Source organism: Heterocephalus glaber, unplaced genomic scaffold, assembly GCF_053883595.1.
Source record: "Heterocephalus glaber isolate CG9 unplaced genomic scaffold, H.glaber_assembly_v1.0 deba00001733, whole genome shotgun sequence".
Lineage (NCBI taxonomy): Eukaryota > Metazoa > Chordata > Mammalia > Rodentia > Bathyergidae > Heterocephalus > Heterocephalus glaber.
Window position 1 is genome coordinate 18,591,731 of NW_028258444.1, and position 18,040 is coordinate 18,609,770.

The following is an 18,040-nucleotide window of genomic DNA, read 5'->3' on the forward strand; positions in this document are numbered from 1 at the left end:
ACTTTTCTTAATTTGCTTTTGTTTTTGTGTTTTTTGAGACAAGGTCTCCTTTTGTAGTTCAGGCTGGCCTTGAACTCACTATGTAGTCTAGGCTGGCCTCGAACAGCAATCCTCCTGCCTCAGCCTCTTGAGTGCTGGGATTATAGGTATGTGCCACCATGCCTGGTTTAGATACCTTTCTTGAATTACTGAAAAATGGATGAAGACCTCTTGTTGTTAATTTAAATTCCAGTTTGGAGAATGTTTTGGAATTAGCATTCTGTGTATTTCAGTTTGGTTTTTTTTTTAATAGGGTCAAATTTATTTATTTTATTTATTTATTTATTTGGTACTGGGGATCAAACTCAGGACCTTGCACTTGCAAGGCAAGCATGGTGCCACTGAGGTAAATCCCTGGCCCTCTATTTCAGTTTTATCTGCATTCTTCTTCCCTTCCACCTGACAGAGATTACCACCAGAAAGGTTCTTCAGTGGTTTGAAAGGTGTAGAGATGGGGAGAATAAAGAGTTAACTTTTCATGCTCTTAAATGTGTTAGTATTACTTAAATAAGTTCAGGTAGGTAAAAACTTTTAGGATATTTAATGGATGATGTGCTGCATGCATTATGCATTTTAAGAATTAGAGTAGCATGGGTTTATGAATGACACGTACAGCAAATTATTTTCCATCTAAAGTGCTGTGTTCATTTTTGGGCAAAATAATTACTAGAGCAATATTTTTCTGACATGTGTTACAGCCTTGAGGGTAGGTTAGAAGGATCTCAGTGAATGCTGAGTGTAAAGATTTTTGGTACATCTTGATTTTATCCTTCCTTTCTGAGAGTGTCTAGGGATTAGTTTGATCCTGCATAAGGAAAAAAGCTGCCTTGTGGAAGCAGTAAGTCTATAGAGACTAGTAGTATTAGAGATAGTTTTAATTTGGGCCTTAGAAACCCTAAAGGTCTGAGCATTGATTTGCTCTTTCCTTTCTGTGTTAATGAATTTAAAGTATGTTGGTGATTTAATGCTTAGTTCAGATATAGATTTCTGGTTTGGGCTTCTTTAAACTGTGTATATATGTTTAATTAAATTTGCTTAAGATATTTAATCATTCTGGCCTTTCATCTGACGTATACAACTATTTGAAAACAGAAAATGTATTTTCATGATTTTACAGATGTAAACTGGCAAAAATCTTTTGGATTAGAAAAAACATCCCCTGTGGGGTGTGTGTGTGGGGGGATTGAACTCAGGACTTTGGGCTTTTAAGGCTGCTGTGGTGCCACTGAGCTAAATCCCCGGCCCGAAAAAACATTTGTTGCTGTACCACCTATTTTACTGATGGTTTAGACAAAAGATTCTAAGCATTTCTGAAATTATGAAGTTGGTATTCATGAGACAGTGTCTTATATATACTGTACATCAAAGAAAAAACAGACATACTATTTCAAAGAATTGTGAGGTTATACGTTCTTTCATGAATGACCAACTTCAACAATGTACTTCCTAGAGTCCTTACATTTTGGAATTGGGAAGAGACAAGGCATAAGTTTTGCTACTAGGAAACTAGTAGCAATGCAAAGAATTCCTGTCCATATTTGTCTTAGTTACTTTTCCCTTGTTGCTGAGACAGCAAGAGAGGTTTTCCTTAAATAGATAGGTGTAAAAGAGTATTTCTTTCCCTTGAGCTTTTGGATTAAAATTTTCATTTTTTATGGTATCTAACTCATATTACATGATATTCATTGTTAAAGGGTAAGAAGTAAGCAAAATTGTGATTTTCATACAAATATGATCACATGTGAAAGATGTTATTTCATTCATCAATGAGAGAAATAGTAAGATGTTAAAGGAAAATTCAAAGTACATTTTTATTCATTTATTTATTTTTTGGTACCGGGGATTGAACTCAGGTCCTTGCGCTTGCGCAGCAGGTGGCGAAACCACTGAGCTAAATCCCTGGCCCTCAAACTTTCTAATTGATTCAATATTGGCTTTTTGACAGGGAAAATCATTACTCCTTCCATGCTCTTCCTTCTTGTATTTATTTACCTGAATATTATTATGGTTTGTATCTAGATTTCCCTCCAAAGCCTCATGCAGTCATAGGGCTTTTTCAGAGGTAGCTGAATCTAAAGTGTGTGATTACTAAAGCAGTCAACTGATTTACCACTTATCCTGGTAGTCTGGATAAGATAAAAGGGGCAGAAAGATGCTGTTAAGGTGTCCCCTCCCCCTCTTTTTCCCCTTGTTGTTTTGCTACCTTGTGTTAGCTGCCATGAACTGTTGCCCTTCTGCCATGTGCCGCCCTGCCTTGAAGCCAGTAAATTATGGACTAAAATCTCTAGAAACTGTGAGCTAAATAAACTTTTCCTCCTTTAACTTTGGGTGTTGGGTATTTTGTCTCAAGAAGGAGAGAAAAGTAACTGAGACAAATACTGACAGGAATTCTTTGCATTGGTACTTGTTTCCTACAACCTACAGAGTTATAAAATAGCTCAAGTACCACGAAGAACACAAATTCCATAGAATCAGATATCTAGGAGCCAGGGTGGTGGCTCACACCTGTGATCCCAGCACTTGGGAGGCTGAGGTTGAGGATCGCTGTTAGTTCTGTTAGTTCGAGGCCAGCCTGGGCTACATAGTGAGACCCTGTCTCAAAACAAAACAAAAAAACCAAACAGAAAAAAGAATCAGATAACTAGGAGTGGTATACAGCACGCAGTTGAGAATAATTTGACTTGTTGGGTTTGTGCTACAGCCAACTGCATGAGGAGGAGGGAACAGACAATTCTACAGCTTGGGCTAGCTGTGAAACAGAATTGTATTCCTGTTCTGATTTGTTTGAGCTCCCCTTATTCCCATACTTAGAGTTGCTGTTGCTCACTAATGCTGAGCAAGTTGAGTCTTGTGTCTTTGGCACTAAAGAGGAGTTGTGACATCATATGGCTTCTGATTTTCTTCTTATAATGTGTTTGTTTGTTTTTTTGAGACAGTCTCGGTATGGAGTTCAGGCTGACCTCAAACTCACAGTGATACCCCTGCCTCAGCCTCCTGAGTGCTGGGATTACAGTTGTGTACTACCACACCTGGCCCTATCTTTATTTTGAGACAGAGTCTTGCTAAATTGCCTGGACTGGCCTGATACTTTCCATCTTCCTGTATCAGCCTCCTATAAGTAGCTGTGATTATAGGTGTGTGTCACCACTCCCAGGTTACATTTTTAATTTTGATAACTACTTTCTCATTGTCTTCCTTTTTTTTCTCATTGTCTTCTTTTGTTTTTTTCCTCATTGTCTTTTTTTCCCTCTTTTTTTTTTTTGGTACAGGGATTGAACTTGGGTCCTTGAGCTTGTGAGACAGGGATCGGAACCACTGAGCTAAATCCCCCCCCCATTGTCTTCTATAGGTATTGTACAAATTTACATTCTGAGTAAGTGCAGTAGTGTACAGCTGTAGTAATCCTAGTTATTCAAGAGGCTGAGGAAGGAGGATCATTTGAGCCCAGGAATTCCACAGCACCCTGAGAAACAATGGAACTCCATTTCCCTCCCCCATTACATCCTTGCTTATAGATGATCTTTTTTCCACACCCTTGTTACCAGTATGTATACTCATCATTTTGGATGTTTGCTATTTGCTAGTCTGAGGGTAAAAAAAAATGTATAGTTTTTAATTTGCATAAAATAGGTTAGAATATTTTAAAATCTGAAAATATATGTTCATGAGTTTTTAAAATCAAACAGGCTTGCCAGGTATGGTGGCGCACACCTGGAATCCCAGCATTCAGGTGGCTGAGGCCAGAGGATCTCCATGAGTTTGAGGCCAGCCTGAACTACATAGTGAGACTCTGTCTCAAAAATAAATAAATAAATAAATAAAAATAGGCTTACAACAGTAACAAAAAAGCAGTTGTCTGCTTCTTGGCTTCCCTCCACAACTTCACATGGATAATCATGTGTTTCTTCTGAGAAACTGAAAAATTTAAAATAGCAAACATAGCTCTTTTCACTAATTCCTTATGTGGTAAATATCTCACTCTTGGGGAGGGGGGTGCAGTTCCGGGATTAAATGCAGTTTCTGGCATGCTAAGCAAGCACTGTACCATTGAGCTACATCCCCAGCACTACCACCTCTTTATTAGATTTTGAGCTAGGGCTTTATTAAATTGTCCAAGCAGGCCTCAAACTTGGCTATCTTTCTCCACCAGCCTCCTGAGTAGCTGAGTTTACACTTGTGAACCACCATGCCTGACACAGTTTTATTTTTAAAAATGTATTTAATAAATGCATCATTGTGCACACTTGTAATACCAGCATACCAGAGGCAGGAGGATTGCCATAAATTTGAGGCCAGCCTGGGCTACATAGTGAATTCAAGGCCAGCCTGAACTACATAGCAAGACCCTATCTCAAGAAACCAAAAAGGGGGCCGGGGATTTAGCTCAGTGGTTTTGCCGCCTGCTGCGCAAGCGCAAAGACCCGAGTTCAATCCCTGGTACCAAAAAAAAAAAAAAAAAAGAAACCAAAAAGGCCTGGAGAGGGCTGGGGATTTAGCTCGGTGGTTTCGCCGCCTGCCTCGAAAGTGCAAGGTCCCAAGTTTGATCCCCGGTACAAAAAAAAAAAGACGCCCCCCCCCCCCCGCCGCAAAAAAGCTTAGTATTACCGTGTACCAAGTACTATTCTATTCTAAGTACATTTATAGATATTAAATTATTTAAGGTATGTAATAAATAATATTTTGGTTTTCTAATTCTAGTTCAATACTGTTAGTGTTTGTGTCACAGGGAAGTTGTGTCCTAACTCTGTGTAGAAGCAGCTCTTGGTCCTTGGTTCTTTGTGTCTTCAATGAAAGAATTCAGTCCAGAAACATAGGCAGCTGGATCGAACTCGGGACCTTGTGCTTGCAAGGCAGGAGGCGGAACCACTGAGCTAAATCCCTGGCCCAAGCAGAGTTTCTTATAAAGCAGATGTTGAGATTTCAGCCTTGAAGCAAGAAGATAGGCAGTGCCATGTAGGCATCTCCACCAAGATGGAGTTTGGCTATCTTCTATATACCCAAGAGTTACTCCTGGGGTTCAGGGAACTGCAGTATGGTGATTATGATGCTTATTAGCACTTTTCTTAGAGGCGACTTTGGAATTGCAACGTGTCTTCTGTGTTCTTTTCAGATGGTCAGTGTTCCCTCAAGGGCCTTGATCGTGTAAAACATTACAAAAGAAATTTATAAATAAAAAGTTTTCATCCAAATCAGGTCTCAGACCAAGCTCGGAGGATCTTGAAAGAATGTTCCCCTGTCTAATACCATTGAGCCTAGGCCTTTTAGGCCTGACTGCTGTATGTCCTATTTGGAAATAGACACCTCAAACTGAAAAGAATGTGCACAGTATCTAACCTTAAAATATCATTGTGTTCCATTGGGCTGTTTTGGGGCCTGAGACCTAACAAATGATTATAAGTGTCTTTATTCATTTAACTATGACTGCTCAGTCAAATCCGCTAATTTGAATCTTCTTTTTCTCTCAGGCCTGGTAGTGTCTAACTACTTGCCTAACAATTTGAATCTAAAATGTCCCCCAAAAGGCTCATGTGTTGCATGCTTGGTCCTCAGTGCATCAATATCAGAAGTGGGACTTTTGGAAAATGATGATTGAGTCATAAGGGCTCTAATGTTGTCAGTGGATTAATCTGTTGATAGAGTCATAATTTGATAGTATTGGGAGGTGATTGGAACTTAGGAGGTGGGGACTAGTTGAAGGGAGTGGACCGATGTAGGCTAGACTGTATGTTAGGGACTATGTCTTAGGGACGAAATCTTGTTTCCAGACCTTTCTTCTTACTGGCTGACCCTTCCCCCTCCTTGTGTTCCTCTCTTTTCTGGCTGCCATGAGGTGAGCAGCTTTCCAACACTATTCCCCTCCACTGTGTTGTTTCTGCCTCCCTGTATAAGTCTTTCCTCCATTAAGTTGTTTTTCTCAGATATTTTGCTGCAGTAAAAAGGTAGTATAGTTGTAATATGGCGTATATCTTTTCTGTTAAATTTTTATTGCTACTTTTCCTGGCTCAAACCCTCCTCAACTTTTGCTTAGATTAGTACTTATTTTTAAGTTATAGCACTTCTTTCATAAGTTAATCATTTCATGTTTTTAAAAATCTGCTATTTATCAGATTGCTTTCTCAAGTACCATAATTTATCAAATATCTCTTTCTTATCTTCAATCTTTCACTACCTTTTTTTTTTTTTTTTGTACTGGGGATCGAACTGGGGACCTTGCGCTTGCAAGGCAGGCAGTGGACCCTAATGTAAACTTTTTGAAACAACAGTGTACTTATTCTTTACTTCTTCATTTATAACAATCTGACTTACTTTCACAACTCTACTCAATCTTCTTATCAATACCTTCTTTCCAAATCCATTCACCTTTTTTTCAGACTTCATACTTTTATTTTGTAGTGTTACTCTTTTCCTTCTTTTGTGACTATAATAAAATATTTATAAGATAAAATTTGTCCTTTTGGGGCTGGGAGTTTAGCTTAGTGGTAGAGTGCCTGCCTAGCTTTATCAAGGTCTTCACTTCAATCCCAGTACCACCAACAAAACAAAACAAATTTTTTTTTTTTTGGTACTGGTACCGGGGATCAAACTTGGGTCCTTGCGCTTGTGAGAACAAATTCTTTTTTGAGACAGGGTCTCACTATGTAGTTCAGACTGGCCTTGAACTTACTTTGTAGCCCAGGCTGTCCTCCCACAGCAGTCCTCAAGGCTCAGCCTTCTGAGTGCTGGGATTACAGGCATGCACCACCATGCCTGGTTTAAAACAAATTTTTTAAGTGTGTAGTAAATCCAGTGGCAGTAATTACATTAACAGTGTTGTATAGCCAGCATCACTATCTACTTGCAAAACCTTTTAATATCTTCAGACAGAAACCAGGTCTACCCATTCTGCCTTCCCCTGTGACCCAGTAATTTCTAATCTACTTTCTGTCTCAGTGAATTTGACTATTCTAGGTATTTAAAAATTTTTATTAATATATACTTGCAGTACATAATAATTATATTCATCATGGAGAGTTGGTACATGTACATAATACATCTTAATTCTTTTTACATCCCATAGATCAGTGATAGCAAACCTTTTAGAGCTTTCAGTGATAACAGCCAGCTGTGGCACGCATGCCATAGATTCACCACTACTGCATATTTCACATAAATGAAATACAGTATTTGTCTTCTTGTACTTGACTTATTTCACTTAGTATATATTTGGGGTGCATCCATGATGTAGCATGCATCAGAACTTTATTCCACTCATGGTTGACTATTCTTGTGTATGCATCTGTGTCACATTTTAATTATTCATCTGTTGATAGACTTTTGTTGTTTCCACCTGAATAATGTTGCTGTGAACATTCGTGCACACGTATCTGGCTTTCTGTTTTCAGTTCTTTTGGATATACTGTATACCTAGGAGTAGAATTGCTGGGTCATTTTGCAATTTTGTGTCTGGATTTTTGAGGAATTGTCAAAGTTTTCCACAGTGATTGTACCATTTTACATTCCCACCAGCAATATACGAGTCTTCTAATTTCTTCATATTCTAACATTATAATGTTTTTTTTGAGACAGAGTCTTGCTGTATAGTTCAGGTTGGTCTTGCACTACTATGTAGCTCAGGCTGGCCTTGAACTCTTGGTGATCCTTCTGTCTCAGCTTCACGAGTGCTGGGATTACAGTTGTGTGCCACCACTGGCTTTTTAGTCTTTTTAAAAAAATATTTAAAAAGTTATAGCCATCTTAGATGACTTGAAGTGGTATCTTATTTTTGTTTGGGTGTTTCCCAAATGACTAGAATGTTACACATATATCATATGTATATTGGCCATTTGCACATCTTCTTTCCAGAAGTTATATATATATAAAACCAATATATATATATATTGGTTTTCACTAGGGTCTCTCTATGTACCTCAGGCTGGCCTTGAACTCATGGCAATCCTTTTGCCTCAGCTGGGATTATAGGCATGGGCCAGCACGCCTGGCTAAAAATATCTGATGATGGCATTGCCCATTTAAAAACTGGATTGTCTATCACTGAAATTCTAAAGATATTTTGTATATTCTAGTTACGTCCCTGATCTGATTCATTTCTCTCTATTTTGTTGATTTTTTTTTTTTCATTACTGGGGAGCTAACTCATGCTAGACAAGCACTGTACCACTGAGCTACATCCCCAGACCTTTTTATTTTGTTTGGGTCAGGGTCTTGCTAAGTTGCCTAGCCTAGCCTTGAACTTGCCATCCTCCTGTCTCAGTCTCCCAAGTAGCTGGGATTCTGTTGATTATTTTTACTTTCTTGATGCTTCCCTTTGAAGTATAAAAGTTTTTAATTTTGATGAAATCTATCAAAATTTTGCCTGCATTTTTGGCATTATATAAGAGGTGATAAAAATATGTGTTTAAATAAAAAATTGATAACAGTAAAAGATGTACTGCCATTAATCTCACTCAGAACACTTTCCTTAGCTTTGAACACACTCACTGGTCTTGGCACTTTCTGAAGCAGTTCTGGAAGTTCTCTTTTGTGTCTTTATGAGGTGTGATTAAAGAAAAACATGGTGCTGCTGCCAAGTGCCATCCAATCTTTAATCATGATTACAAAGATTTATGCCATTGCGTTCGTTCTAAGAGTTGTACATGGTGTTAGCTATTACTTTTTTTGTTGTTTTTTGAGGCAGGATCTCCCTTTGTAGTTCAGGGTGAGCCTGAACTCACTATACAGCCCAGGCTGGCCTCAAACTTGTGGTGATCCTCCTGCCTCTGCCTCCCAAGTGGTGGGATTACGGGCATGTGCCACTTTGCCCAATTTAGCTGTTACATTTTAGGTCTTAGATTAATTTTAAGTGAATTAAGACTTTTTTAGAGAACAGGGTCTCACTATATAGGTCAGTCTGGCCTTGAACTCACTATGTAGCCATGGCTGGCCTGGAACTTGTGGCAATCCTCCTGCCTCAGCCTTCTGGGTCCTGAGATTACAGTTGTTGGCCATCACGTCCTGCTGACATTTTTAAATTGTGTTAGAATATACAACACAAAATTGATCATTTTACTGGGCATGCTACCCATCTCAGTAGCTGGGACTGTAGGCACACATCTTGCTGGACTGTCATTGATCTAAATGCTTGTCCTTGTGCCTTAGTATATACCTCACTGACTACATGACTATGGCTTTATAGTAATTGTTGATGTAGTGTAAAATTGTTTGCACTGTTCTAGTTTCTTGCATTTCCATGTGAATTTTAGGATAGTTTGGCAGTTTCTACAAAAATGCTTGTTGGAATTTTAGTAGAGTGTGCATGAATTTATAGATTAGATTGGAAAGAACAGGAGTATTCCAATTCATGGACATGGAATGTGTCTCAGTTTATTGAGATCTTTAGTTTTTTTCATCAGTGTTTTGTAATTTTTAGTGTATGAGTCTTGTATGTCTGTTATTTATTCTTCAGAGGTTTTTTTGTTTTGTTTTTTTTGAGACAGTCTCACTTTTGTAGGCTGGCCTCACTCCTGGCAGTCCTCTTGTCTCTGCCTCCTGAGAGTTGGGATTACAGGCATGTACTACCATGCCTGGTCTCTTCCTAAGTATTGTGAATGCTTTTTGCTGATTTTATTTTTGTATTGCTTATTGCTAGTATATGGTAATACAATTGATTATGGATTTTTGTGTACTAGTTTTATTCTTTAACCTTGCTAGTTTATTCATCCTAACAGGTGTGTGTGTGTGTGTGTGTGTGTGTGTCTGTCTGTCTGTCTGTCTGTCTGTCTTTGGATTTCCTAGCAGTTGCTATACATGGGTCCTGACATCTTTGAATAAGGACATTTTCTTCCTTTTCAATCTCCATGACTTATCTTTTTCCTTATTGCTCTGGCAAGACCCTTCAGTACATTGTTGAAAACAAGCGGTGAAGGTTGACCTTATTTTTTTTCCTGATACAAGGGGGGGAATATTTAGTTTTTCATTATTAAATATGGTATCTGTTGTAGGTTTGTCATAGGTTGTGGACTTTATAAATGTAAGACCATTTCCATTGTTAGTTTGAGAATTGTTACCATGAATGGATATAGGGGCTTAGTGAAATGGTTTTAATATGTTTTCACTGAGCTGAGCCTGTGGCTTTTGTCATTTATTTTATGGATATGGTATATTACATTAAGTGTTTTTTGGAAGTTAGACCAAGCTTGGATTTCTGGGATAAGTTACACTGTGTCAGAATGTGTCACTGAATTTGATTTGCTATTATTTTATTAGTGAATTTTACATTTATATTTTTATGAGGACTATTTTCTTGTGATGCCTTTGTTTTCAGTATCAGGGTAATTGGGCTGTATTAATTTTCTGTTGCTGCTATAACATTATTACAAACTTAATGACTTAAGAGCAACGCCATTTACTAAAACTACACCATTTACTGAAACTACACTGTTTATTCAGTTTTGGTGGATCAGATTTGATATTTGGTTCAGCTGGTTCTTTCTCCGATTAATCTCACAAGGCTGAAATCAAGTTGTTGGCAGCATTTTGTTCCTTTTAGGAGGCTCTAAAGGAGAACTCACTTTCAGGCTTAGTCAAGGTGTTGGCTGAATTCACTTCCGTGCAGTTGTAGGACTTGAGGTTTCTATTTCTTTACTGGCTACTAGCCTGGGGTTATTTGCAGCTTCTAAGGCTGTCTGCATTCCCTGGCCTTGTGGCTCCTTGAAAGCCAATAGCAGGTTAGATTTCTTTCCAGTTTCAAATTTCCCTGACTTTCTCTTCCATATTTCTGATACATGATTCTTAACTCCAGCCAGAGAAATTTCTCCCTTTGTAGTGTAGTGTTCATGTGATTAGATTGGGCCCACCTGGATACCCCAGGCTAATCTCGTTAAGGAATGTGACCTTAATTACATTTGCTAAGTCCTTGCACAGCAGTACTTAGATTATGTTTGAATGAATAACTAGGGGACAGGAACCTTGAAGAGATAGCTTTGGAATTCTGCCTACTATACAGTCCTCATGGAATTAATCAGGTATTGTTCTTCTGTTTTCTGCAAGTTTTAGGAAAATTAATATTATATCTTCTTTAAATATTGGATGGATGGGGCCGGGGAGGACCCGAGTTTGATCCCCAGTACCAAAGAAAAAAACAATTAATGGATGCTATCTGACCTTGTGCTTGTCTTTGTGTGAAAGGATTTCTTTTTTTTTTTTTTTTTTTGTACAGGGGATTGAACCCAGGGCCTTGACAGATACTAGGGAAGTACTCTACAACTTAGCTACAGCTACAGTCCTTTTTGTTTTGAGACAGGATCTAATTTGTCCAGGGTGATCTGGAGCATGTGATACTCCTACCTTAACCTCCTGAGTAGCTAGGATTACAGGTGTGTTCCACCATGTCCAACTTCTTAAATTAGTTCAGACTATAGATTTAATATTTTTCTTCTTTTCTGCTATAAGTGTTTAAAACACCGTTTTAGTTATATCTCATACATTTTGATGTTTTGCATTTAATTTCATTCAGTTCAAAACTATTTTCTAATTTACTTTGTGATTTTTTTTTTTGGTACTGGGGATCAAACTTGGGACCTTGCACTTTTGAGGCAGGCAGTGGAACCACTGAGCTAAATCCCCAGCCCTGTGATCTTTTTCTTTGATCTGTCGGTTATTTTAAAGTATGTGATTTAATTTTGAGATAAGTACTTGGAGATTTGTCATACTTCTTCTCTGCTTTGGAGTTTTTAAAAATTCTGTTGTTACTGGAGAACCTACTTGTATGATTTTAATCATTTTAAATTTATTGATGATTTCTTATAGCATATCATAGGGTTTGATGGACTTTTTCTGGAAAGGGCCATATAGAAAATATTTTAGGGTTTTTGGTCCATGTGGTCTGAGTTGCACCTGCTCATTTTTACTGTCCTAGTGCAAAAACAGCCATAAACTATACAACACATAAACCAGTGAGCCTATCTTTGTTAGAATAAAACAAAAATCAGGGCTGGGTTTGACCTGGCCATAGTGCACTAACCCTAACTTTTTCACCATTGGGCCCTCATATCTTTTCTTGTATGCAAGCTTGTGGTCAGCCAGAGATGTCTGACTTTCTGCAGTATCTCCATCCTGATGTGTGGAACACTTAGCGAGGTTCCTCAGAGTTTCATTTCCAGATTTGCCCTTTAGATTTCTGTCTCATTTCCTGGTTCATTGCTTGCACTATGACAGCAACCTCAGGCTGATGGATCCTTGGTCTTGCTTGTTGCCAAAAATATAAGCTCTTACTGACACTGCGATGAATGTGGGGGTTTTCTGTGCTTTGCTTCATGCCAAATGAGCTCCCTCTGTGGTGGAAGCTGCTGGTTTTCATGGCTTTCCCCACCTCAGTGGAACTACCTTTCCCACTAACCTGAGAGTGTTTAAAGGGAACAGCCCCAGGTAATAATGCCACATACACCCACTATTCTAACCCCAAGTTCAATAGATTCTAGTGAATAACAACAGAGATGGTAACATTTGAAAAAAATCTGAAGGAGATGAGGAAGTTTTCCATGTCGCTATCTACAGGAAGAACATTCTTGGGAGAGGGAGCACCTTAAGGATGTTTCATACATATCTAGAGTATAAAAGGGATAATAAAGAGGCTGGCATGTCTCCAGTAGAATACGTGAACTCAGAGAAAGGTAGTAGGACATGCAATCCGAGCTGTCCGAAATAGGGGCAGGGCACCTGAATAGATAGGACCATGAGGGCTGCTCTAAGGACTTTTTCGCTTTTCTTTTTAGTGAAATGGGCCTGAACCAGTAGTGTCAGAGATAATCTGTCTTACAATTTTATTATTTCTTTTATTTTTTGGTACCAGGGATCGAACTTGGGACTTTGCGCTTGCAAGGCAGGTGGCGGAACAACTGAGCTAAATCCCCTGCCCCTGTCTTACAATTTTAAATAGCTGCAATAGTGAAATAGAAGCTACAGGTGTCAGGTAGAAGACTCAGGATGCCAGTTATAGGCTCTTACCATTCTGATTATGTGTGCAAGATGTTTGTGATTTAAACAGAGTGGTAGCAGTGGAGGTGAAGTGGCCCACGTCTGTAGGGGACAGGGGAAGGGGACGTTACCAGAACCTCTGCAGTGAGTCCTGGTCTCCTGCGAGCCACGGCAGCACACGGCGAATTACAGGAAAGGTAGAAAAATGAGACCGAGAAGAAGCTGAGCTTTGGGTCTGATCAGTGCTGCTCTGGGCAGCAAAGACAAAGCCCCCAGCTTACCACACCGTTTATTCAGTACATCAGGAGAAACAAATGTAACAAATGACTTGCAGAGAGTTCAACAGTTCACATTGGGATAAACAAGGTGTAACGGAAGGCTTGCAGAGAGTTCAGTACATCTCCGGCAAACAAGATGTTAATCAGTCCAAGAACAATGAGGAACTGAGCAGATGTTTGTTCTCCCAGGATGTTTCTTGTCCTGGAGAATCACAGCATTACTGGATCACTGAAGTCTCAGTTGTGACCAGAGGCCAAACTGGAGTTATTCTGTAGCTGGGCTGTAGGCAAGAGAACTAGGCTAACCAAATGATTTTTCCGTAGAATTATGTAGCATTGCTCCCAACACACGTCTGGGTGTATTTTAAAGGTAGAACAAATTGTTTTTTTAATAGGTTAGAGGTAGTAGGGAGTGAACAGACTGAGATCTTTTCTTATTTCAAGGGAATTTTCCTATATACATATTTGTGAATGCTTTTTGTCTTCCTTTTATTTAGCCTTATTATTTGAGTCTCAATATTAATTTGAGTGATTTTTTCATTTTTTGTATTCCAGTATTGTAATTGTTTTAATCTCTTTTTTTCTTCTGAAGGCTTTTCTTCATTGTATTCGTTCTATTTTCATCTGTGTTTATCGATTTCTTGCTATTTCTTTAAAAAAAAAAAAAATCCCATTTTTATCTATTTTTGGACCAGGGATCGAACTTGGGACCTTGCTCCTGTGAGGCAGGTGGCGGAACCACTGAGCTAAATCCCCAGCCCAAAACAGCTTTGGAAGAATTTTTTTTTTTTTGGTACCGGGGATCGAACTTGGGTCCTTGCACTTGCGAGGCAGGTGGCTGAACCACTGAGGTAAATCCCCGGCCCTATTTCTTTTTTTTCTTTTTTGATACTGGGGATCCAACTCTGGACCTTGTGCTTGCAAGGCAAGCGCCAGAACCACTGAGCTAAATCCCCGGCCCCCTATTTCTGACTTCTTATTAGTTAATGTTTTCCAGTTTTTCTTTAATTTTACAGTCTGCTTTAATATTTAAATATTTATTAATTATTTTCTAGCTTGTGAGCTTTATGATCCTTATCAGACTTTCTTTACCCAGAATTCCTGGGCATATACCTTTAAAATGTTTAGTGATACAGAGAAAAATAGGCCAAGAATGGGAGTACCCACTTGTAATCCCAGCTACTTGAGATGGTAAGCCAGGCTGGTTGCAAATTCAAGGCCAGCCTGGGAGACAGGAAGTCCCCATTTTTAAAAAAGGGTGGGGCACTGGGAATGTAGCTTAATAGTAGAGAGCTCTTGCCTAGCATGTATAAAACCCTGGGTTCAATACTTAAAAACAAACAAAACAAAACAAAAACAGGTTTGTATCTTTACAATTTGGAAAAGCTGCTTTGAGCCAATAGTGGTGGCACACGCCTATAATCCCAGTACTTGGAAGGCTGAGGCAGGGAGATCACTGTGAGTTGGAGGCCAGCCTGTGCAACATAGTGAGTTCAAGGCCAGCCTGAACTATATAGCAATATCCTGTCTCAAAAACAAAATAAAAGAATGTTTTTAGTAGCTATATTCTTCCTACAGTGTTTTTTAAAACTAGTTTTACATAGAGAAATTCAAAGTAAAACATGTATGTTACCTAGATATTTCACACAGATAGTTGTAGTAATTGTAAAAGTGAATGTGTGTATTTGTGTTTTTCCCTCCAGAATCTCCCAGGAAAAAGAGACATGACTGCAGTGATACATCCTGACAAGAAGTTGATAAAAGCAAAGGAGCAGAGATTAACAGCTAGCAAGCAGAATTTTGAACCGTCAGGATTTCACATTTACTGCTTTCAGCTACAAATTTCTGTTGCCAACTTTTAAATCAGATATACTTTCAGAACCCAGAAAAGACAAAAAGATACTTTTCTTCCATATTTTTTGTTAGGTAAAAGAAACTGCAATGTCTAGGAAACAAAGCCAGAAGGGTAAGATTATATATGTGGGCATAAATTGTTAAAAGAATAGTTGTAGTGGGCTGAGGATATAATTTGTGGTAGAATACTTGCCTAGCATGTACAAGACCTCAGATTTGCGCGCCCCCCCCCAAAAAAGTGGCAAACATCTCCTTTCTGTCTATACATTTATTAGTATTCGTGTGTGTGTGTGTCTGTCTCAGGGAGAGACAGGGAGAGACAGGGTCTCACTATGTAGTTCAGGCTGACCTTGAACTCACAGCAGTCCTCCTGCCTCAGCCACCCGAGTGCTGGGATTACAGGCATGCACTACCACATCCGGCTTGCTTTTCTATTATTATAAATTTATTGAATTGTAATAACTTACAGGAAAGCCAAATGCAACCTGATGCTGCATATTTGGAGACAACATGTGTTAGGGAACATGTGTTAGGGGATAGAAGATGATTTTCTTCAGGATGTTCTGTATTCTAAAAAAGGGAAATGAAGTAAGATTGAATGCTTTCAGTTTTTGTTTCCTTCTTTAGCTTTCCTTCCTGGATTGTTACTCTAACTTAAGTATGATATGAAGTACAAGGAGTCAGGAAATATCAAGAGTAGTTATAATGAGGGGAAGGACAACAGGGCTGTGTAAAATCTCTTTTTCAGGTTTCCTAGCTGCAAAAATTTGAGAGATTTAACAGTAGCACTGGAACTATTTCATGTAAGTAGAATATATTAATTAAAGAATGACTAGTTATCCTGACTTTGTTATCTCGTTCAGTTGAAGTCAGTACCCATATAATTCAAAATAAACATGTTCAGTCCAGATCTTACTTTTATTTATTTATTTTTTTGTGGTACTGGGGATCAAACTCAAGACCTTTGGACCTTGTGCTTGCAAGGCAGACATGGCGCCACTAAACTAAATCCCCGGCAAGGTCTTGCATTTTAATATGAAGGAAATACTTTCAGTTTGGACTTGGCAGTTCAAAACTTCTCTGTGCCAGGTGTGATGTCTCAAAATAAAGATATAAAGGCATAAGCTAAATTAAAATTTCCTTTAAGTAAAATAAAATAAGAACTGTAATGTAACTCAGTGTGAAGATGCTGGGTTCAGTCCTCAGTACTGGGGGGGAAAGAGCAATATGCTGATTTTTGTTCTGTTAGTATCTCATTTATAGCCATTCCGTAAGGATTTTTTTTTTTTTTTTTTTTTGGTACGGGGGATCAAACTTTGAACCTTGCGCTTACAAGGCAGATGGTGGAACCACTGAGCTAAATCCCCGGCCCCGAACTTATGTTTTTATTTAGCCACAGATCATGTTTCCATTCTTTTTGTCAGTAGTATCTGTAAAGTCCTTAATGAAATATTTACTGGAGTTAAACTTGAATGGCGTAAAGGAAGTCAATTTTAACTATTTATTGCTGATAGCCTCTTACCCAACACATAGCAGAAATCAGATCAGAGTATTGCTTTTCAGAATGTGTTCCATAGACCAGGTGTCTGTGAAATGGAAGAATATATGGGAATAGAAAGCGTTTACAGATTTTTATAGTCATTTGACATTACTTCAGTATCTACTCCCTTTTTAGAGTAATTTTGAGTTATAATTTAAATATTGTAAAAATTTTTTAAAATATTGTAAAATTTGCTCATTATAGATATATAGTTATTCTTAGTAAATTTTTACAGTTCTGTAACCATCATCACAGTTGGTGTTTTGAGATAGGCTCTCAGTATGTAGAGACCATGCTGGCCTTAAACTCATGGTGATCCTCCTGCCTCAGCCTCCCAAGTGCTGGGATTACCAGCCTGCGTCACCACCTGTGGTACCACAATCCTATTTTAAAATAATTTCCTAAAAAATTAATAAAATACTTCCCTCGTTATCCCAAATTCTTTCAGTTTGTGACTGATTCTTGTTCCCTACTATAGACCCAGGCAAACATTGATCTTTTTAATCTATTTTTGTCTTTTTTAGAAATATCATATACTCAGCTTAATACAGTTTTTATGTGTGTATTCTTTCAGTATAATTTTTTTGAAATTTCTCCATATTACCGGATATAACAGTAGTTTGCTTCTTTTTACTACTAAGTATTATGATCATAATCATATTTTGTTTATCTACTCATCAGTTGCTATTCATTTGGATTGTTTCATTTGGGGTTATTACTGTAAATATAAGTACATTTACTTACAACCCCTTCATCCCCATTCCCAGTTCCCAGTGATGGACATTAAACCCAGAGCTGTTGAGCCAAGGTACATCTCTATCCCCTTTTTAAAAATTTTTGAAACAGGGTCTCACCAGGTGGCTAAATTGCCTAAACATTGGACCCTTCTGCCTCAGCCTCCCAGTCACAGTCCAGTTATCACAGTCTAGTTCAAGCCAATACTGACTTAATTCTGGTAAAACATAGCAATTTTGTTCCAGTATATCCTAGTTTCTTCCCCCTCTTGTACTGTTATTTTTTATATATATTAAATCTAAGTGCCAGGCACAGTGGTTCATGCCTGTAATTCCAGCATTTGGGAGGGTGAGGCAGGAGGATCGCTGTGAGTTCAAGGCCAGCATGGAATATATAGCAAGACCTTGTCTCCACAAACAAACAAAATTACGTTATAAACTCAAAAATAGTGTCATACCTATTCCTTTAAACAATGTATGCTTTGCAAGAAATTAGGAGAAAAAAGGAGTCTTTTTATATTTACTCAAATATTTACCATTTTGGGTGCTCTTGATTCCTTCCTCTGAATTTGAGTTGTGGTCTGGTTTTATTTGTTTTCTTTCTTTCTTTTTTTAATTTGTTTTTGGCTTAAAGAATTTCCATC

At 38.3% G+C, this 18,040-nt stretch overlaps 1 protein-coding gene across 14 annotated transcripts in view; it reads left to right on the forward strand.

Moving 5' to 3' along the window:
- Nucleotides 1-18,040, forward strand: part of Spats2 (spermatogenesis associated serine rich 2) — a 94,291-nt gene that overhangs the window by 20,924 nt on the left and 55,327 nt on the right. For 3 of the 14 annotated variants that reach the window (XM_087200124.1, XM_087200120.1, XM_087200122.1), the window contains exon 2: nucleotides 14,972-15,234. The exons of 1 other annotated variant lie outside the window; for it this stretch is intronic. In XM_087200124.1, coding sequence (XP_087056250.1) covers nucleotides 15,210-15,234 — 25 coding nt within the window. In that variant the 5' untranslated portion in view covers nucleotides 14,972-15,209. Of the gene's footprint in view, nucleotides 1-6,459; nucleotides 11,040-11,097; nucleotides 14,120-14,971; nucleotides 15,235-15,870; nucleotides 15,926-18,040 lie in introns of those variants that run through there. 10 more of the 14 variants (XM_087200132.1, XM_087200131.1, XM_087200125.1 and 7 more) reach the window with 9 other exon arrangements.